The following is a 24,203-nucleotide window of genomic DNA, read 5'->3' as shown; positions in this document are numbered from 1 at the left end:
ATGACTTCAACCTTAAGTACAAGCTCCGATACTGGTATTTCTGTGTGCTGTCAGCGCTGCTTCTATGAGTCATGAGAAGTGACCCGATCTAAGGGGAAGAGGAGAGATTGAAACTGCATACAGGCTCATGCACATTCTGGGGCAGGGACACTTGTCCCTCGCACGTGCTTGCTGCAGCTAGATTATTGTGAGATGGCTCGCAACGTAGTGAATAATAATGCTTATGTTGCTGCGGTGTGTATCTTATGAAGAAAATTGGCAATACGCAGCTCTATTAAGAGAGGGTAGTCTTAGTCAATTGTACACTGCAACAAAATACGTTTTTGATTTGTTTTTGTTTTGGCTGTTTTCCAACATAAGTATCTAAAACTCCTTTAAAACAACGTACATTTACTTTAGGAGCTATACTGCAGAAGACAAATTTGTTATCTGAGAAAGTTGAATAAAATATAAAAAATTAAAATATTTTAACATATCTAAAAATCAGAAGAAAAAAAATGCATTTACCTGAGAAGTAGCATATTAGATATTTAGACTTGCTTTAGAATATATCTTGAATATAAGTATATTTTGTCTTAACTGCACTGGCAGAAACAAGTGAAAAAATGCACAAAATACATTCTCTGAAAACAATTCTTAATTTCTTATATGTTGCTTCTAAAGTAAATGTATCTTGTTTTAAGGATTTTTAGATTATTTTAAATGGAAAACAAGAAAAACACTTGATAACAATAGGATTTTTTCAGTGAATTTTTGACTGAATTAAACTAAAAAAAATTTTTTTCAGTGAATGTCATTTAGAGGTATTTTTAAAAAGATGATTTTGTCCTCTTTACTGTTGGTAAGCACATTTAATACAACCTTTAACTCCGGGCAAAAGCTGAATAGTTTGTCAAGAGCAAATGATTAATCGTTGCAATAATCACCCGAATAATTGAATAATCGTAAAATAAATTTAAACACGCTCTAGTTGTCTTCAAGGAAGCTCTGCAGACCTACAGTACAGTCAATAACACAGGTGTTTACATAGAATGGCTGTTATTAGCTTGTAGTCCCACTGCCCATCAACAGTCTCAAACGCTGTGTCCACTGGCATGTGGTGAGCAAAGGTGCATTCAGTGCTTTTAATCCAGACTTTATATGTTGATTGCATTCATTCTTTGTGGCACTAGATTTACTATATTAAATTGTGTGATATATCAGCACTGTATCGGCCAATCGGCCACCCTGCTCTCAGGATATCGGCATCAGCATCGTCCATTAAAAAACCCATATCGGTCAATCACAAGTAGAGGGTTGCGCATTGAGTGAAATATCGATTTTGGGATTTAAGAATCGATATCGAGTTCGTTCAAATGAAGATCAAGATTAATCGGAAAAACAATATTTTTACCCACCACTATTGAAAATGAAGTTGGCATTTTTCTAACTGTAATCATGCATCATTGATCGTGTACTGAAATGAAAGCTCATAGAAGAAAATACACACTGGCTTTGTATATTACAAAACTCACCATGAAGTGGCAGTTCTCTGGCAGTTCACAATGTATGAATGCCATTGCATTAGATGGCAAAATAGTAAACCTAAATGGCTTTCATTTTCAAGAAAGCTAGCAAAAGCACACTTGTAAAGTAACTAATTTGTTATCTAATGCAATAACATTACGTGTGCCCAAACCACTTGTTATGCATATTAGCAGCTCAAAACACAAATGAATCCACCACTAACCACTGATGTACCAATCAAGTCACTGCTATGAGCTTATCACTCATCTAAACTCCACACTTGTTTTCATCTCCAGCTTCCAATTCTTCCTGCAGAAGGGTGCTAGCAAGACCATGGTCATTAAAAGTTAGTTGCATAGGCTAGAGCAGTGGTTCCCAAGCTTTTTTCCAGGAGACCCCTATTTTAACATTCAAAATCCTGAACGAACCTGCAAATGTATCCATTCTATACTTAATCTACACAAATTTTAAAGATAAAACTAATAATTTAATAAGATTTATTTTGTGGGATGGGATATTCACCTATTACTGAGGTTATATGCATATTTGCATGTCATTTATTTGTATTACTACTAAAACTTTGAATGTACATTTAAAGTGGTATTTAATGTGAGCTCAGATGAAAAGATCCCTGAAGTTATGGGGTCTAATTTGATAGCAAAAGTTTTCCCAAAGGAAAAACTCCCTGGGTTTACCCACCATCTGAGGGTTTTTGGTACTCTGATGCCTCTTCAGTAGGGCTGCACGATATGGAGGAAAAATGCAATATGTGTTAAGTTGTTGGTTAATGCGATTTGCTCCAATAATATGATGTTAACGGCGCGTGTGGAACACTGGAACCCCCACTGCCCAAATATACTGAATTTTGTTGGGGGGGGGGGCGGTGGAATAGTCTATTCCAGAGAACACAAACAGTTTCCAAATTGCATATAATTTATACAGTAATAAATGTTGTTTTGATAATCTTTAATGCTGTGTGTGACAGACAGCAGCAGCTGCCCATTCAAATGGAGTGGGGCGCAGCGCTCTCTCCCCAACGTATAGCATAAAAAAAAAATAACATGAATGAACATCAAAGGCTATGTCGAAAGATACAGTAGCAGCTATGGAGTAGCCTACAACTTACTGAAAAGTGTCTTCTCTCATGTAATCACTCAACCTGTTAATGTTAAAATGACATGTAGAAAACGAATGGAGAATCTCTTGTTTTTCCGTGTGCACTCGAACCCCAGAGCACTCACGGCATGGGAACAGCACCTATGCACACCACATCCAGTTTATTCATGTTTCATTGGCTAGCCTCTCATCACATATCACACACAATTCGCAGTTGAAACCAAATTCAATACGACTGACCAAATAACTCTGTTTTCTTTTTACCACATACGTTTTCTCTTCACCATGAAGCTTTGTCACAGTCGTTCATTTGGTTAGGCTAGCTAGCCTGTTGTTTTGATCATTGCTCAGTACTGTACAATAAGAACAAGCAATTTTGCTGCAGAAAAAACTGCATCCTTACCCACTCTTGTGAGATGCACACCTTTAAGAAACAGCCTATGTTTGACATAGTGATGTCAAAAGTACCAGTACTTCGGTACTTAGTCGGTACTCAAATAAAAAAGATGTCATGATACTGATCATTTGATTTTACTGATCTCTTGGACTATTACTATGACTGCTTATACTTAATACACAATATGGCCAGTTATTGTATATATTTTTGCACTTATCCAATCAGGTCAGAGGACCAGAACTAACAGCTGTAATACTTTGGTAAGTCATTGTGTGTCAACACTTTCATGAGCAAAGACAGGGTGTTCCTTCAGTGAAGTAAAAGTACAGGGTTAAGTGAAAAGGGCTTCAGTTGGTGGTGAAAGTGAGTCTGGAGGGGGAAGAACTGTGTGAAGCAATCCTCAAGTGTATAAAAAAAAGTTCTTTTTACTCAGTTACATTCAATGCCTTAATTCGCTTCATGTTTCGCAGTCGCTACTACCTTCATTACAGCTCACCTTAAACTCTAATCTCTCTGCCGGTGTGTCTCCCTTCCTCTGTCTCTCGCTGGGAGTTGAAGAGTTCACAGGGCCTTTGAGCCGAATCTCTCAATCACCGCCCTCTAACCCCGGCCTCTGAGACTGCGTGTACTCTGGCAAATACACACTGTTCATGCACTCTCACAGAGTACGACGATTATTTAAATGCAGGGTGTAGAACTGATTCCTTAAGCAAGGCTGAAAATTGCAATTTGGTCTCTGCAAGCAGGAACTGTTCAGCTGTGGCAACTCTTCAGAGCCTGAGCCAGGATTACAGATTCATGCGGAAATGTGCTAGCTGCCTCTCAAGGTAGGTAAAAATCAATATCGCAGATGTTTATAAAGCAGACAGCCTCTCTCTGAGAGCTCTCAGAAGTTTAAAACCCCCCTTCCCTCTGCCCTAACCAATCAAATCATTTCCACAATGACAAAATGAAGAGAGCCGAGGGGGAACAGACTGTGACCCCGTCTGTTTTATGATGTATTTAATAAGACAATTTCATGGCTCTAAATGAGGCAAAGATATCCTTCATTAAAACTGCACAGGCTGGGAGATTGACTGTTTGTCGTTTAATCCAGTTTAGCTTGGCATGATAAAGGGCATTAGAGTCAATCTGCCACACACAGAACCAATAGGAAAATTATGTTTTAGAAGAGTGTTATCTGTATGGCAAAACTCACATTACACGGACTTAAGCCAATTTAACCAATGAAAGGATGAGATATAGATGTTACGTCAGCGCTATTATCAAACTCTATGCTGAAAAAGATATTAGTTTTATATAAAAGACTCAAGTGTTGTGTAACACTAAATGAAACAAATGAGTAGTGCAAATACAGCCCCCCCCCTCCGAGAGCCTGAGCAAGGCATGTGTGTGTTTGTGGGAAAGGAGGGATACACTGGAGCTGCGAGAATGGCTTTGATCTCAGGGGTACATAAGGTCGGAGCGAAAATTTGGAGAACATGTAGCCATTTACTCATCTCCCACCCACACAGACTGTACAGAATGACTCACACTCTCAGCCAGTGTATGTTTGTTTTCTTTCTAACTAGTGTGTGTGCGTGTAAGGTTTAAGGCCTTCTCGCTTAAACAGAATAAAAGAGATACAAGCATAATGGAGGAATAATCCCCAAACAAGAGATGAAATGTTGGGTTTACCGCACCATTCTGGCAGAGAGCGAGAATGACAAACAAAGAAACAGCAGAAAGCCTAGGTGCAGCCAAAGAACGCCAAGGACTCCGTGTCCCGCTCTGAAATGAAGCGAGAGAAGCACATGGCTGGGCGGAGCAGCTAGTTCTGGCCAGGTTTCAGCGGGTCGAGGCCTCTCCACCATGTCGCCTGATACGAAACAGGCACTTGCAGCTGTCCAGCCATTCTGTTCACTGTAGGCAAACAGCCCGGAGCCAGAGACCGACTTCACTACCCCAACCCCCTACAGCAACCAACGGATGCCAGCGGGAAAGCGAAGAATAGAAAGGAGGAATAGGGCGGAAATATGTGGGAAGCATGTTGCAGAGTGCCATTTGTTCTCAGCTAGGATCTTGAGATAAAAATATCAAATCCAAAAGTAGAGGACAGGGATGGGATTAAAACATGGCCCATAAGCACAAAGGCACCCCTCAGCGTCACACTAAGAACAGGAAGCAGTAGAGAGGATTTAGCTAGATTCAACAACACATCAACTGTTGCCTTAAATTAGAAGCTCAAGTCACAGGCAGGTCCACTGAGAAGCTCTCACTGGTCAAAACATTTGTAACATCTGTTTCCACTATCACAAGCACGTTTAGGAAGTTTGAACATGTCTTTTGTAACTTACTGCAGGCACCAGTAGCTTCTTGACCTCTTCAACAGCTCTTCTCATCTTGATCTCGGCACGTGTCTGCGTGTCCTCCACTGTGATCAGCACATGCAGGTCTTCATTTAGGTGCTCCCAGTTTGGCTTGCCTCTGTTCTGCTCTTCCTAAGAGAACAAAAGAAAGAGGGAGATGTCAGTAGTTGCGACAGGATTTTTTTTTTTTTTTTTAACAGGACAAGTCAGTGTGAGAGAATGTGACATTTTCATGCTGCAGGTGACGGTCAGCATTCGGGTAGCCTGACAGCAAGTTAAAGATGGCTGTTCTTTAAACAGGAGCTATTGCCCAGAGAACATTAACGCACCCTGGGAATTAAACTTGAATATTTACAAAAAGATTTACTGTTAGTCAGCTGTAGTGGACAGATGTTTTTTTTTTATAAGACCGAGGTGATACCTAACTAGAGAGCAGTGTAGCAGACATACTTTTTTTAAATATAATTAAAGGATAGCAAATTTAATGATATTAGGATTGCTGAATTTAAAGGAATGTTCCAGTCCATGGCATAATGCGTTTATGGCATAATGATGATTACTACAAAATGTTTTTCAACTCATCCTGCGTTTATTAAATAAAGCAGAAATTATAGTGAGACACTTTAATGGAAGTGAATGGGGCGAGTCAATCAACATTAAAATACACAGCTTTTCAAAAACAGACAATTTGTAAACATTATACATGTCAACTTGATTTTTGTGATAAAATAAGGGATTTATCAGGAACAGCGTTTATAAGATTACAGGGTGTGCCAACCTTGTGTCGTCATGACAACAAAGTTGTAATATTCTATATAACTATAGATAAGGTTAGTACGTAATTTTATCACACTAAAATCATGTTAACAGAGTTTCATGTGGCAATACTTATAGGAACTTGTGAGTTAATGTTTATCGGCAGCACTCTGATATATACAGTGTATATAACTGGATTGCTGACGCAACCATAAACTGCCAGCAGGAGGTGAAGCCAACGAAAGTGTTTAAGCAGCCATACTTGTATTCCACAACTAAGCCTCAATGATTGATAGCTGATATCGCCACCATTTCACCGTCTCTGACATCCATATACAACAGTTGCATTTTGCCCCCTTGTGAAGATCAGGACTGACTTTCAATTTGCTCTTTATGGATAATATTCTATGTAAGTGAGAAGATACACACGGATCATGATGCCAGAGCATCCACCTCCCCAGGTGTGCAGCTTATCAGTACAGCACAACATTCACCAAGGGATGTGGCAAAACTGTCAACAAGTTGTAGTGAAGGGGTGGATTTACCCATCTCTTCAGCCTATTGATGAGCTGATTACATTTACTAGCAATTCTTTTAATCAAAAGGTAATCAAAGCATTTTTAGTCATGTGCATTTATTCTGGTTAAATTATAATTATGAATGTTGCAGGTCATTTGTGTATTTGACCTCTGAGGTGTGACTGAGGATGTGACCCATGACAGGAATGCAGTTAACAGTGCCTTCTCATTTAGCCCGACTCCCGGAGAGCAAATATACATCTGGATGAGGCCTGCACTCTGTTGATTGAAACTTCAACTCTGACTCCTCGTCATCATTGTAACATATATGTCTCTCTCATGGGTATAACTGTATTTCCCTACAGTAGTGTAAGTAGGAAAATCTGCAATATCTGCTTGTTATACAGTGGCAACATGTCCTTTTCCCCAGACATCGTCTGAAGATCAGAAGATCGTCTTGATTTCTAAATTGCCCCTTTTCATATTGGCATGCTCTCGGTAGTTATAGATAACAATTACATGCATAGGACTTTTGTGTTGTAAGGCTTTACATTCAGATTTCAGATGTACAAGTGGTGGTTGAGTGACTAATGTTTCCTCTTTGAAATGAGATGTTTTCCTGTTAAGACAATAGGCACACTGGAATGCTTGGGTAAACAAATATGGTGGCACAGTGACTTCAATGTTATGATGTCATCAGCAATCCAGCTGATTTTATGATTCACTAAAAAGAGCCAGCTCATAGAGTCATTAGTTTGGGAATTGAACTAGACCGGAAGCGCTGCATGTTTTGCGCTGTAGATTCAAGATCCGGCTCATAAGAGCAATTTGTTCGGTAATCAGAACACACTGGGTGCACTTCTGTTTTTTGCTGTAGACTCAGTAGAGGCCAGCGCTTCTGCTGAAATGAGCTGCTGGAAACACTGTTAGAGTATTTTAGTACAGTGTTCAATCTGCATTGGTGGAAAATTGCACATACGGGAACCATTAACAGAACAAAAATTCATTAAAATCATACAATTCCGGTATTTTATTTTTTTTTAAAAGAATGGAACTGCTTTTTCTTCTTTTTTAAATAAATGAGATGAGTCAAAGTTCTTTTTTTAAACTAAGATTTTTACAAAATATATTGAAAATTAAAGGGCCAAATTTTTTTTTTGAGATGTTAACAGAGGTGTACAGGTTGCACATAATTGAAAACAATGATAGCACTTATGTTTATTAATAAAGGGAAATTTGTTAATTTCTTGTTTTATTGGACCATTTCGTTCTTCCGCTTCAATACAAAAGTTCAAGCAACATCAAAAAAATTTGGTAAATGCATAAACTTATGATTAGTAGGACAGCACACATGTCCGTCACTAGATTCTAAGCGTTTCTCCACATCATTTATAAGAAACGCTTCCATCCAATCACAGCACTGCCTCATGCTTCAACTCCGATTACAGCGGAGAATTCAAAATACACGCGGACATGACAAGGGTTCCAGGCCGGCGCAACTTCAAATGCATTCACAAGCAGACATGAGAGCGGACTTTTACACTAAATATCTTAGATAACTGGACAGGCATGAGCGTTTCTTGGCTGCAGACATTTTTTCTCTTTGTTGTACCCATTACATTCAGCAAAAGGTTGTGGGATTTACGCCAACATGGTTTACCGGCTTTACTTGGTCATGACAGTGCAGTTGAAATACTGGATAACTGTACACAGACAAGGTTAGTTAGCAACTTAATCATACTAGAGTCATGTTAACACATATTCTGCTTAAGTATTGAGGCTATACTTTAAAAAAAAAAAAAAACTGTGTATTTAATGTTTTGTTTATTGGACCCATTTATTTTCATTGTATGTTCCTTAATTTTTTTTCTTTCGAAAATATTTTCTGTAGTAATAAAAACGCCATAAATGCTGTCAATAGAGTTTAACTTGTATTAAATCCAAAACACTCATTGTAAGAATAAATATTTATGAATTAAATATAAAGTCTCAAAGCAGTGATGGTTTTGATGGTTCTGAGTGTTGAGTCTTATCACATTCTCAAATGTTTTTGACAAAATACTCATCTTTTCGATGTTTTATCGCTTTCACAGCGAAGTGCCCCCAAACTGTTTTGTTTTCATCACACTCATAATGTGATATTCTGCCATCTTGGTTGTGTGTGTGTTTTGGAAGTAGCTCTTGACCCCCTTCTGTCCTCCCCCCTTCCCTCCCCCGTAACGCCACCATTTTTTTATTTGTTCATAATTCATTCCATGAATCTTTTTCAATCTGAGGTACTGAGCAATGACTGGTGCTGAAATAGGGGGGTTTCATGACCCTTTAACCAAAATGTTTATGAAAGAAACATGCATTATCCATTAACAAGGCTGTCGGTAGATTTTGGATTTGACACTAGGCAGAATGATCACTTACGGGGATTGTCCAATTTTGCAGTTACTGGCCATTGCCAATGGACAAATGCAAAAATATCAGCCAATTACTAGTTGCAGTGCTGCTGCATGCATTTTAACCAAAACGATGAATGTAAAATGACAGATTCTGGTAACTAGCAGTCTTGCCAATAGTTTTAGACATAATCAGATATTTAGCACATACAATAGATTTTCTTTAGTTGGGTTCTTGGCAACAAAGCCTAAAAAAACAAAACAACCAAAAACATGCATGTCATCCAATTTCCAAATCTAGAAATTGACATCAATGTTAAAATGTATATCATGCTAATTGATAGGCTACTGTTTATTTTCTTAGCACAATGCAGTCTAAATGCAATGATCCAAAGTGGAGTCTAAAAATATAACAATTTTAAGAAGAACGGGTGAGACAATGATGTTCATTGAGCAGAATTCTCAAGATGAACATTTAAAATGGCCTGCAGTTGGTGTGCATAACCATTGCATTGGCCTGGGTTAACAGTCTCAAAAAAAAAAGCCATTATGCTACAATAGTGGCGTCTGAACAGTCAGAGGTGCTAAATTGAAAAAAATAAATAAATAAATAAATAAATAAAAGCTTTGTGCTCTTGTGGGTGGGCCATTTTCAAAGCCAACAATTACTCACCACCAAAGCTTTCAACACCTCTCAGCAGCCTGACAGTTCATCCGGCTCTGCATTGATGAAGCACTATTTAAATGGCTAGATGAAAAAAAAAAAAAAGAAATTCTAATAATATATATATTATATATTATATATTATTTATATATATATATATATATATATATATATATATATATATATATATATATATATATATATATATATATTCACCAGCTCCCATTGTGCAAAAAAAAAAAAAAGTTAATAGCCAACGACTGACGAAAAAGTAATAGCATACATTGAAGAGACACTTCTGAATCTGCTCAAAAAGATCAGGTCTTTGGAGGATTTTTAAGGGGAAAAGGAATACAGGGATTTGAGAGAGAGCAATCTCAATTGTGTCACTTTACTCTCGGTTTCATCTAAAATATGCTTGTTAGAAATACTGGCTTGTCAATTTTACCTTTTCAGGGTGAACTAGGGTAATCTGTTGGATGTTGGACACCTAAGATTTTTTGCATACAGTTCATCACTGAGTTCAAGATGGCGCCGAGTATGGCTACTGCGCTGTGAGCTCCAATCCGATATTGCAGTTTTTTTGTTTGTTTTGTCTACAATTCTTATGTTTTTGTCTTGGATGTTGTCTGCCTTACAGTCTACGATAGACAAACACTTTTGGACATTGGTTCTGCAATAGCACACAGAAAATCAGACTTTAAATACCTCAATGCCGACCCGTTGTTTTCAAACACAACAGCGGAGCCCTTCGTCTGGGCAGCCCGGCCACGTAAAAGTAGCCAGAAAAGGGGAAGGAGAGCCGGCATTCTCATCAGACTAAGACGTCGTGCAAATCGACCCCGCTACCCAGCAAATGCCAAATGTACTGCCAAATGTTCAGTCTCTAGACAACAACTCTGCGAGCTGAGAGCGCGGATCACTTTCCAACGAGAGACGAGGGACTGCTGCATTATCTGCCTTACAGAAACTTGGATGTCTGCGGAGATTCCAGACTCAGCAATAGAACCCGTGGGGTTCTCCATGCACCGAGCGGACAGAGTGAAAGACCTCTCAGGTAAAAGCAGAGGTGGTGGTGTATGTTTTATGACCAACAAACCCCGGTGTGATCAGAAGAACATAAATTCTATCAAGTCTTTCTGCTCCCCTGATCTGGAATTTCTCATTCTTCTGTGTAGGCCATTCCGGCTACCGAGGGAATTCCCAGCGGTCATTATCACAGGAGTGTACATCATGCCACACAAGCCGACACAGACCGGGCACTCAAGGAACTGTATGAGATAAGCAAGCAGGAAACCGTGCACCCTGAGGCAGTGTTCATTGTGACCGGGGACTTCAACAAAGCCAACTTCAAGTCAATAGCACCAAAATACTACCAACACATCAGTTTCAACACACGAGGGGACTGGGTTTTGGTCCACTGCTACTCTCCCTTCCGGGATGGATACAAATCCATTCCCCGCCCACCATTTGGCAAATCGGACCACTATTCCATTCTGCTGCTGCCCGCTTACAGGCAGAAACTGAAACAGGAAGCACCAGCTCTCAGAATGATTCAGTGCTGGTTGGACCAATCAGATTCTATGCTACAAGATTGTTTTGAATACGTGGACTGGGAGAAGTTCCGGTCCGCCTCTGATGACGACATCGAGGTCTACGCAGATACCGTAACATGTTTCATCAGGAAGTGCATAGATGATGTAGTGCCGACTAAAACAATACGGATCTACCCTAACCAGAAACCGTGGATTAATAGCGATGTTCGTGCAACACTTAATGTGCGGACCTCTGCTTTTAATTCTGGGAACGCGGAAGAGCATAAACAAGCCAGTTTCTAAAACTATCAGAGCAGACAAACACCAGTACAGGGACAAGATTGAAAGACAGTTCAACACCACTGACTCTAGATGCATGTGGCAGGGAATTAATATCATCACAGACTTCAAAAGGTAATAAAAACACTGCTGCCTCTCTCCCGGATGAGCTTAATACTTTTTATGCTCATTTCGAGGGAAATAACACCGCCCTCGTGGAGAGAGCTCTCACAGCCGAAGCTACAAAGGTTAGATCACTCAATCTCTGTAGCGGATATAACCCGATCCTTCCGACGGGTGAATATCCATAAAGCCACGGGTCCAGACGGCATTCCGGGCCGCATCAAAGCGTGCGCAAACCAACTGGCTGGTGTTTTTACGGACATTTTCAACCTTTCCCTCTCCTTGTCTGTGGTCCCCACTTGCTTTAAAACGTCCACCACTGTACCTGTACCAAAGCAATCCAAAATCACTTGCTTAAATGACTGGCGTCCTGTTGCTCTGACCACCATCATCAAATGCTTTGAGAGACTAATCAGAGATTACATCTGCTCTGTGCTGCCTGCCTCACTGGACCCACTGCAATTTGCATATCGCAACAACCGCTCCACTGATGATGCCATTGCATCTACACTACACACTGCTCTCTCCCACCTGGAAAAAAGGAACACATGTGAGAATACTGTTTGTAGACTACAGCTCAGCATTCAACACAATAGTGCCCTCCAAGCTTGATGTGAAACTCCGGGCTCTGGGCTTAAACAGCTCGCTATGCAGCTGGATCCTGGACTTCCTGTCAAGCAGACGGCAGGTTGGTTAGAATGGGCAGCAACATCTCCTCATCACTGACCCTCAACACTGGAGCCCTGCAGGGCTGTGTTCTCAGCCCACTCCTGTATTCTCTGTACACACATGACTGTGAGGCAACACACAGCTCCAATGCCATCATTAAGTTTGCTGGTATGGTGGTAATGATGAAACAGAGAGGAGGTGCACACTTTGACACGCTGGTGTCAGGAGCACAACCTCTCCCTCAACGTCAGTAAGACCAAGGAGCTTGTGGTGTACTTCAGGAGAAAAGACAGATAACAGCCCCATCACCATCAATGGAGCACCAGTGGAGAGTCAGCAGCTTCAAGTTCCTCAGTGTCCACATCACTGAGGAACTCACATGGTCCGTCCACACAGAGGCTGTTGTGAAGGCTCACCAGCACCTCTTCTTCCCGAGACGGCTGAGGAAGTTTGGAATGAACCACCACATCCTCACAATGTTCTAGACCAGCACTGTAGAGAGCATCCTGACTGGCTGCATCACCGTCTGGTACGGCAACAGCACCGCCCTCAACCGCAAAGCCCTGCAAAGTGTGGTGCGAACTGCCATACACATCATTGGAGGTGAGCTTCCCTCCCTCCAGGACATCTATACCAGGTGGTGTGTGTTAAAAAAAAAAAATGCTCGGAGGATCAGAGACCACCCAAGCCATGGGCTGCTCTCACTGCTACCATCAGGCAGGCGGTATCACAGCATCAGGACCCGCACCAGCTGACTTCATGACAGCTTCTTCCCCCAAGCAATCAGACTTTTGAACTCTTGATCGCTCACGATACATATATCAGCACCGCACTTTATTAGCCTCAGACTGGACCCACAATTTATACTTCACTTAACACACTGGCTACTGACTATCAATCAACAGCTGAATGTCCATTCAACATTTCATATTTATTACACTGATTAAATGATATACAGTGTATACTGTATATTGTATATTATTAGATGTATATTGTGTTGTGTAACAAGATGTGTAAACTCAGATGTTTATTGTAATTGTCATACTGCAATGTTGCTTGGAACCACACAAGACTTTTACCCACTGTTGCACTTCTGTATATGGTTGAGTGACAATAAAGGGATTTGATTTGATAATATTACAAACTAATGTTAACAACTTAACATTACCATAGTCTAGTTGAGTTGTCATGCTATAAAGTCTCATTTGTTGGTGTGTACTAGCTAGGGTGACAATGTACAGTATGTCGTAGAGGTTGAAAGTGTAAAAAAAATTCTCAGTTTACCCTAATTCACCCTTCTACAAGATGATGCAGTTCTGGATGGAGGCAAATTCTTTTAAGGCTGAAAATTCAACTGCATGGTTGTCTTCTCCATACATCTGCCTTTTGCTTAAGGGGGAAAAACAGTAACGTCAGCATCTGTCCCTCCACCCATGTTTCTTATGATGCTTGTACATCATTGCTCAGTTAGACACCTCAATTAATATGCCTGCTTCACAAATGAGTAGAGCATGCTGGATCTCAGCAGGGAAGAGGAAAAGGGTCCACCTGGCAAGCACATTAATTCACAGACCGAGACCCAGACGATGACTATGACACAGCTTCTCACGGCACTGCCATGGATACGGTTGCCATGGTAATGATTGCCATGGTAATGATCACAAATATACGAGCATTGAAAACATTGTGCATGTGAGCATCTCTAACATAGGGAAGGAGAGCAAAAACTGCAGTTTATTATCCCACTTCCTGTCCACTGACCAATCAGAGGCTCTCAGAGTGTGCACTTATGAACCACATGATCATTGACTGGGGTTTCACATTTCTCATTTGACCAGTTAGTTATGCAGATGATACTGTCTCTCACAAGTTTCCTTTATGAATGGAAACATGACAGAAATTGATCAGTTTGGATCTGCTCAAGATTTGCTTTACGGTTTAAAATTGGATACCTCGGAAATGGTGTCATTCGTCTGTTGAGCTGATGATGATCCTGATCAATTATGGCTTGCAATTGCATAAAAGGACTCTTAAAGCAAAATCTTTAACACTGAGCTGTTTTATTTTAAAGCTGTACATAAATGACAAATGCTGCACAATCCATCCAAGGACAGAGACCTTCAGCCCAGAGCAAGGCATGGACTGTAACACACATGCTCCCTCCCCTGCCAATGAGGAGCAAGGTCATGTCCTCTGAGGGTGGGTGAGGGGTGGGTAGCATCAGGCTGGGAGAACGAAGAGGGCAAACACTGTTTACTGACATGCAAAACCAGCGCCGGGGCAACATGCATGCAATGTGAGAAGTGATGACAGATCTATAAAGAACATAAAGAGTGTGCGAGAGCAAGAACCCAAATTTAGGTTATCAGTAAATATGAGCGGGTTTGTGCACCTTTGGCACTTGAAGCACGAAGTCTGTTCATGATGCAAACCTTCAAGTAGACCTATTCCCTATTTTGCATTTAGTAAATTCTTAAAGTTAATTTTGCTTCTGTATTGGCTCACAGTCAAAAAGTATACATTGAAAGGCTGAGTGCTAGACCGTGTGTGAGATATAATAGTACGCCTAAAAGCAACGTATACCATAGCCTTCAACTGACGTTGTTCCCTCAAATATTTGATGATGCATTGTCATGTATACTTCAAATGTAAATGTTGCTCAACTGTACAAAATACTGCTGTGGCTCGATTATTGCATGTGCAACTGGGCCTATGAACATTCTGACTGTATGTGCTTCAAACGTAAACAGCAGAACAAAACATGCAAAGTGTATCATTCATTAAATGAGCCTTTATGTTAAATCAACTGTCTCTACTACCTGAAGAAAAGGCACTGCTTTGATATCACTGCAGGAGTGCTGGCAGTCAGCCTGGCTGGAAATAATCTCATCAGCCTATAAATACTGTTCATATCAACCAGAGTGGACTGAACCTATGCTGCAGTCCTCAACAGCTGCCCCGGGTGGAGTACTTTACAGGCACCTGTTCCATCAGGAATGGAAAACTGACTGGAAAAAGAATCAATCTACCAACCCAGACAGGAGAGCAGAATGTGTCACTTAATTTCAGAGAAGCTCTACTGAACAGACATGAGGAAAGAAACTATGTAGGCTATTGCAAAACCACTGACCACTACAACAAAATTCGGACATTGACATTGTCCCCATTTATTTTCTTGGCCCAAGCTTTTACCAAAGCGAGAAAACCGTGACATAAGCAAAAGCCAGGTCAGGCAGCTGAAAATACACAGATCTTTAACACAGTCCACGTGCCGTCAATTCCAGCTCAAAATAGTAGCATAATCAAACTTCCGCCCATAGATCTGTCAATGGACGATCGCCAGTTTTTATTAAATAAAACGAACTTAGACGCACTTGCCAGTAAACGTTAAACCTTTAAACAGTTTCTTTGGCTTACCAAAGCACTTCACCATGTGTGTCATCTCCTACTTTAATGTACAATAGTATCTGAGCGAGGCGATTATCAGGGCAAAGTTGTCCTGGTTCATGAAGAGCTGCACACTGTTCAGGTTACTCCCAGAGGATTAATGTGCTTAAGTCCAAAGAGACCATGTTTAATTCTTTTAAAGTCATTGTTTTCACTACTGCAGCACGTTATTCTCCTGTTTGTATAAACTAGAATACAGTTGTAGACACAGTGACATTTAATTATTTTTTTTTTACGTTTATTTACATTGCATTTGGTCACCAGTAAATACTTCCCCAATCATCGCATCCAAACAACGAGGATATAACTCCAAGTTTACAATGATTAAACTAGTTAATTTCTGTAATCGAACTCTAAAATGGAAATGTTTCTTTATTTGAAAATTTATAAATAGATCTCATAACATACCTGGAGATTATATTAAAAAGTGCATAAAAGCAATGTGATAATTATCATTGCTCATACTATAAAATCTTTACTCAGAATAAGCTCTGTCGTTGGACTGTAGTGAAATTAATTTATTATTCTGTCATTTATTAACCCTCATGTCATTCAAAATCCATTCTTCTGTGGAACACAAAAGGAGATACTGAGCTGAATGTTCACATGGCTATTTTTCCATGCAGCCAAAAGCACATAGTGTCTAGGGGATGTAAAGCTCTATTCCATATCTTCTTAAACCACACAATATCTATATAAGAGGAACAGGTAGAAATTTAAGTTATTGTGCTTGAAAACAAATGAGGGCGAGTAAATGATAAGTAACAACTGCAGAAACTATCATAATTCGAACAAAATTCAGTCGCAAAGTTAATTAAGGAGGTATATACACTTGGTCACTTAGTGCACTTTAACTGGTCAGATTGCTATCTGATTAAAGACTCATTCCATTTACACTTGGCACATCAATGTGTCTCCGCCAAATGGATATAAATCCAATCTTCAATTCTCGTGCTTTATGCAAATAAAACAGAGTTATTTTTCCATGATTATGCTTTTGCCGGGCAGTGAATTTAAAAGATATGATTTATAATTTGATTCCAAGCTACTTTCCCCTGTGCGCGTGCACTGTATTTTTACCCTCGGGGCTTATCGTAGGTACAATATGTCCATACACATCATTTGCACTCAAAGTCAGTGTTTAATTTCATCAGTTATCTGCATCAAATAAAGAAAGAAAAAAGTTCTGTCCTCCTACAATGTCTAACCGTTTCTTAATTTATTATTTATTGGGCAACGCGAGCCCTATGCAAATACTAATTTTCCCTATGCTAGCATAGTTCTACTTGGAGTAAAGTTTACATATGTGGCTTGAACAGCCAGATCCATTTACTCTTGACTGTGTTCCGAAATTATGCATCTCAAACCACCTCCGGAGGTTTGGGTGATCGGATTTATAACAGTCGAATCAGTCTTGGAGGGTATTTACACTTGGTTTTTCATGATCGGATAGCCATCCGATCAGTAAAAACTCATGAAGTGCCTAAGTGTAAATACCCCCTAAATTAATGGCATTGCTTTGAAATTAACGACCAAAGCAGTGAAGACCACTAGCTCTTAGAAATAGTGGTCGACCGATATGGGTTTAATGCCCAATGCCGATATCCAGAGAGCAGGGTGGCCGATACAATGCCGATATATCACAATTTAATATAGTAAATAACAAACATAAAAATTAATAGTCTTATTTAGCACTATATTTACTCAATTTCACACTTCACTTTAACTTAACTATTTTAAATAGTAGATAGCAGTTTCTTCTGATTTCTGTTTAGTCATCAAATTTTAGCAATTTATTTGCACATGAAGAAATTGTTAATATATTAGTAAGGAAATAACAGTACACACAGTAGTCCAGCAACCATGGATGGCATGTCCACATTAGCAATCGCAGTCTCTCAAAAATATCGAATCAAACCAATTGTACATACAGTACATGGTGAATATGACATTTAATTATAGCACATGTGAAGTGCTTTTACTCTGAAGTTGCACTCACACGCTCATGCAGATCCAGCACGAGCAGCAATCTCCTGACAGTTTAAACGGCCTAGATCACCTGCTTGGATTGTCACGGACTGACCATCATGATTAGTGAATCACAGGAACTTTAGATCCTTAAGTTTTTTTTATTCTGGCTGAGACAATACACGCTTCAGAGGAAGATATTAGATGAGTGCTCGACGGAAAGAAACGCTGGATTTTCATGAGGTTCATGAATTACATCTGTTTAAACGACATATGCACATATATGTAGACGGTATATGATATTAGTTTTATTTATACTTGCCTTTTTATCATTAGACAAGACAGTAAAAAGTTACAGGGAACTGTTGAGGAGAGAGAGGGAGAATGAAACAGATGAGTACTTTAACATTAAGAACTTAACGTGTCTGCCACGGCTCTGATATGCGGACTGTTTAAATTACACTGTGTTGCACACTGGCCTATTATTGTAGTAACACGATGGCACATAAAACGAACCATGACTGGTCGTTTTTTATGTCTCGGTCACTTCACATGCAAGCAGGCCAAACGGGAATTTTTTTTCGGCCAATGCCAATAATTAACAAAATTCCGAATATGGGCCGATTTATTGGCCTTGCCGATATATCGGTTTGACCACTACGTAGAAAGCTTGACCTCAATTTCTAAATGCCAAACACACAAGCAATTTAAGTGCTATTTTCCATTATATGCTACGTGTGTGTGAAAGAAAGGGAACTGACTTTTAGCAAGAACAAAGAGAGCAAACTCAAAAAGAAAAGAGGGAAAGAATAAAAGCTTCAGAAAACCTGTTGTGTCACTGTTTTGGAGAGGTTCTGTGATGCTCTGGTGAGGGTGGCCATCTGTTAATTTGATCTGCACTGTGGTTTCTGAGACCCCTCAATATGAACAGTGTTTGATCAGAGGAAAAGGTTACACAGTGGGACAGGTTATTATCCAGAGTTTGTCTGTCCTGTCCTCTCCTATTACATCTGTCTGAGCTCAGCTTCACTACGCATACACACAAAAAAGCACAAGGATGTAGTGTCTCTTGAGGGTGTGTGAACTGGCTTGTATGCACTTCTTGAGAGGGTTACTGGGGTTAAATCACCTTTGGGGAGCTGCTAAATAAAGTGTCTGTCTGATTTAAGGCTAACGAAGTGTTTTCTCCAGAGACAAGTATTCTAGTGATCCATGTCTTTCCCTTTCAGAGCAAGTACTAAATAACACACTACTAAAACAACTCCACAGGCAACCACAATAAACCACATAATCACTCCTGCCCACTCTAAATTACCCTATTCCATCCTCACAAATGACCAAACTAAACCTTGTTTTGATAAAATAGACTCCCACTCTTATATAAAATAAGTCCCTCCTTTTCTCTCTCTTCATTTTTCTGTCTCCATCACTCTCACAGTCCCCAGAGGCAAACTAAATTATTAGGAGCAGAAAAACGGCTCTGCTAATGGATGCTAAATAAACAACCCCCTCAGACTGGGACTGTCCAACTCTGCTCACAACAGTCTTCAATCAGTTTTGAAAGGTCTAACTATGCCCACAACTGTGTGATTGTCTCACTCTCCACAACCTCATTTTCAGTGGGCTGGCACTGTTGTGCTCTATAATAGATGCAACAAAACTAGATGGCTTTCAATATAGTCAAAGCTGTTTACAGTGGAAGCACCTAATGTGGCACATTGAGACACACATTCAGTTGACGGACACCGCATTTCTATTTTTGTCACTCTGCTACTTCAGCCACTCTATTTTCACTGTCTGAAATAAAATAACTTAATTTACATGTGTGAATTGATGTCTGTGACATTTAATTATTTTTTCAAATAACTTCTAACCATTATTTCAAAGCCAGTTTATCATAGGGCTGGGTGATATGTAAAAATAATTTTATCGATAATCGCCAACCCCCCTGCCGAGGGTCGTGAATTTATTTGCTTTATTGATTTTGCTTTAAAAATTTAATTCATTTATTGAAACACAAAAAACATAAGACATTTCTAAATTGAAACTGCACTTCAAACTAAACGAAAAAAGCAATAAAATAAAGTGATCAAAAAATCTTAACCAACTTATTTAAACATTTACCGTCTCCAACGGCTCCATTTGCCATCACACAAGTAGCTGTCAACGACACCAGGTGGAAAATTACTAATAGCCTACAAATTAAGAACTAAAGACAATAATAAATGTAAAGATAATAATAATAATCATCATAATAATAGTCTAATAAATTCCCTTGTTTTCCCAAAGTAATGCTGCCAAATGTGTGCTCTTAACAAATTTGCGCTTGTATTGCATTTTGGTAATACAGTTAATGTTGCATAAAGAAAGTAAAATAGAACTCAATTTTAGGTTCAAGGTGAACGTGTCTTGTATTATTTTATTATTTAATCACTTCCGTCTTTGTTTCTTTAATACAAAGATATATATTACTGAACCTGCAGAGTTGCATTCACAATGCATGCCAACCACATGGAAATAAAGTGAACTAAACTCAAAGATGATTGCATTCTCATAGATGACATTCTTGCAAACAGTTTTCAGATGAAAGAGTGAAAACTCCACATTGCACGCCGACATGCGTGTTCCACATGACAGGCAAGACATCCACCTGTTGTGGGAAGATGTGCAAAATTACCCACGCATGAAATACATTTGGACAAGGAGCTTGCGAAATGGATTCAGCCTTGTCGCATTTTGCAGGTGGCGGGTGCTAGTTTCACACCCTAGCCACTGTTTAATATATTTGCAGATTTCAAAATCCATGGTTTTAACATTTCCCGATATTGTTGATCATCGTCTGTTCACAATCGGCATCAGGATCTTTGTAAGACATCGTCGATATCCGATTACATCTTCCTATCGCCCAGCCCTAGCTCATCATGGTATAAAGACTCTCAATTAAATTACTTTGTTTATGAGTCTGACTTCTAGTTTTGAGAGCAGTTATTTTAACAAAGAAAGCAATGCATCATGTTAGTTTATGGGCAGGTTCTGTAGTAACAGTCCATAACGTAACAGTTCAGCTCAGTGGAAACGAGTGCCGGTTCTGAGAGAGGTTCACAGATCCCTATCTGAGCACCATTTCAGTGGAAAAGGGGTATAAGAGAGTCACTAAGGAGTTACTGTAGTCTATTCTGACAAATATGTATTTTACATTCAGCAGGGCAAATAGTAGAAGCACCCATTACAGAAATGCTATATAAAGATGAGAGACTAGAGAGATCAACTTTTGAGGATTAATCAATTTCTCCCCTGAGTTCACACATATGGCTCCTCCAGAGGGGAGCACAACTGGGGCTCAGGTGCATGCATGTGTGTGTGTAGTAATGCTAATGCACAGTGATGGGGATTTCCTGATAAAACAGCTCCACTGGGATGGTGAGAGGAACAAGTGAGAGAAAAAAAACTGGACTCAGCCAGACAAATGTTGCTGAATCTTTTTAACAAGGTCTCTGTGGGTCGTTTAAGACTTCAGAATTAAATCTGCTCAGTTGCTTGCAACAGAATCAGCCATTTTTTCAGATTTTTCAGCTTGTAGCGCTGAGCAGTTACACGTACAAATGTCATTTCGCTCAACCCTGGAGAAAGCCTCTGCTGAAGCTGACGGGGCAGTAATGTAATGTCTCTGTGCTACATAACTTCCAACTGGAGTCATAATTTCCTATCATTCAGGGTTTTGTTCTTTCTCTGCTGATCACACAGCAGGCCTCCTCTGGGAGTACAAAGGAAGATCTGAATCCTTCTTTCTCAGTCTGTCTACTGTGTGCTTTTTGTTCTCTCTTTGACACCAAAACCAACATGGCCAGGCCTGAAATAGAATTGGGCCTCAGCCAGAGCCCAGCGAGTCCAAACCTTGAGTGTATTAGTAAGACACTGAGAATGAAAAAGACAATTGGAGTAAATTAGTGAATTGGTTCATTAGGTTTAAACAAACTGGACCCAAATGACCAATGTCAGCAGTTGTGTTTGAATGAAGAGCAGGGGGATGAGGAAGAGGGTCTTACCTTCTTTCTGTCTCTCATGGAGCTCCTCCCTCTCACCATGATCTTGCAGCCGGTCTCTGCCTCCAGCTGCTTTGCCGTGAGTCCACGAGGGCCAAGAATTCTCCCCACAAAATTATACTGTAAAAGAGAGGGAGTGGCAGATTAAACTGCATTCAGTAACTCATTTTCTTTTTGAAAAAGGATGTTGTGTATACCCATACTGCTACAGTCACAATGAAGAGAGTCAACCAAAAATGACATTTTTGTCATGATTTACTCACAATCACATCATTCCAAATAGGTTGATCTTTCCATATAATGAAAGCATAGCGTGATTAGTGACTTGGACAAAATGGTCTCAGTTTGCAAGAATATGACATGTTACAGGCTCTCTCTACTATTTACTCTACTATTATTCTGGCATTTCACATTCTTAAAATAAAGTAGTGATCCTAACTGACCTAAGACAGGGAATGTTTTCTATGACTAAATGTCAGGAATTGTGAAAAACTGAGTTTAAATGTGTGTAAATATGTGTGATGTGGACCACTTTTATGGAAAGCACAACCCAGGCTTTCTGCTACACATCTCCTTTAGTGTCCGACAGAAGCAAATAAAGCCATGCAGGCTTGGAACAACATGAGGGTGAGTAAATTAAATTTTGGTTGAACTACTGCTTTAAGTTATTTTTGTAATTATAGTTATTTTATAAGTTGATGTTTTGGCTTTGCAGCTGTGCAGTAGTCAGAGATGTGGCATCAACAACTGAGCAGCAGAGATGCTGCAAGCCACAGAAAGCTTACTGCAGATAATCTGTAATCTGCATGTTTTGGAATCACACTGGGCAAAAAAAAAAAAAAAAAAAAAAAAAAAAAAGAGGCAGACAATAATTTAATTACGGTACCTGCACACTTTATGAATCCTCAATGTTTCTGACACTCTGCACATTGTTTGTAATTCTGAATTTAAACTGTCATAAACACAAAGCTCCAGATTGAAAAGCTTTGACTAGACACAACCTTATTTCGAAACACTTGTTCAAATCAAATCTAAAACAAAATACATAAACAACTGACACAATCACCTCTACTAATCAGGCAATCACTCTTCCTCTAGAAGCCACTTATGAGCTCTGACGTCAGTGAATCAGAAACTTGAGAGAAAACCAAGAGCTTGAAAAGTGTCAAGCTCATGATTGCCAAACCGACTGTTAAACAGCACTGCATAGACTCTTTATTTATTATTATAAATAAAAAAAATAAAAAATAAAATATATATATATATATATATATATATATATATATATATATATATATATATATATATATATATATATATATATATAACATTTATTATACACACACTGAACAAAAATATAAAACGCAACATGTAAAGTGTTGGTCCCATGTTTCATGAGCTGAAATAAATGATCCCAGAAATTTTCCATATGCATTGATTAGATTAGGGCATAATGAATTTATTTCAATTGACTGATTTCCTTAAATGAACCGTAACTCATTTTGAAATTGTTGCATTTATATTTTTGTTCAGTATATGCATGTATGTTTTTTGCTTCCCCTTTCCATTTTTTTATTTTATTTTCCTTCATAATTCTTTCTTTCTGTTATCGTGCTCTGAGGCATGGAAGGGGGAAAACCACTGGCAGCATGTAATGTAAATAAGAAATTAAAAAACGGGAGAGAATTAAGGGGGTGGGGTTCTTATCATGGTCCTTGTCCCCAGCATTTGGATCTTTGTCTGAGAGCATGCTTTATTTACCCCCGAAATCCTCCTAGCTTTTAAGTGTCACTTTAACAGCACAGCTCCAAATAAAAATAATAAAATAAAAACACACCACTTATTCTTTATCTCCACCAGTTTACTTGTCTGACACATGGTAGAGAGAGAGAGAGAGAGAGAGAGAGAGAGAGAGAGAGAAATTAGCAGCTAAACGGTTGTCAGTTTTTTACAGTAATAACCACATTCTTCAACCAAATTTATTAGGGATGTCCCGATAGCATGTTTTTTTTTTTTAGAACGAGTACCGATACTTTTTTAGCGCTTGCCGATACCTGTTTTTTTGTTTTCTGAACTCAATATCAGCAGTTTATTTCAATTTCATCATCAAATTTCTTTTAAATGAATTAATTAAAACTTTAATCAAATGAAAGTATAACAATTAATTTTTCAACATAAAATGTTATTATTTTTAATCAAATGAAGTGATTTTATACAGAACCTCACTACACAATCCTAAATGCAACGAGTTATTTTGGTCAAAAAAAAGTGCTGCATAGTAGAGCATCACAGATGTGAGATTTTGCTTAAATATAATAGTTACAACTGATTTATTATTATTAGTAGTAGTAGTAGTAGTAGTATAACAGTGAATATTACATAACTATACAGTAGTGATCTATTTCTGTTGTACTTTGTCCCTTTAAAATACGCTTTTAATTTGGCGG

General features: G+C 39.1%; 1 protein-coding gene across 6 annotated transcripts in view; it reads right to left on the bottom strand.

Moving 5' to 3' along the window:
• The window catches only part of qkia (QKI, KH domain containing, RNA binding a), a 118,327-nt gene that overhangs the window by 39,655 nt on the left and 54,469 nt on the right, over nt 1–24,203 (bottom strand). For all 6 annotated transcript variants that reach the window (XM_051646988.1, XM_051646991.1, XM_051646986.1 and 3 more), the window contains exons 3-4: nt 21,760–21,876; nt 5,356–5,499 (exon numbers count right to left, since the gene is read on the bottom strand). In XM_051646988.1, coding sequence (XP_051502948.1) covers nt 5,356–5,499; nt 21,760–21,876 — 261 coding nt within the window. The remainder of the gene's footprint in view (nt 1–5,355; nt 5,500–21,759; nt 21,877–24,203) is intronic.

Source organism: Myxocyprinus asiaticus, chromosome 20, assembly GCF_019703515.2.
Source record: "Myxocyprinus asiaticus isolate MX2 ecotype Aquarium Trade chromosome 20, UBuf_Myxa_2, whole genome shotgun sequence".
In the NCBI taxonomy this organism is placed as follows: Eukaryota; Metazoa; Chordata; class Actinopteri; order Cypriniformes; family Catostomidae; genus Myxocyprinus; species Myxocyprinus asiaticus.
Note: the sequence above shows the minus strand (reverse complement) of the source record. Positions and strands in the feature narration are given on the sequence as shown.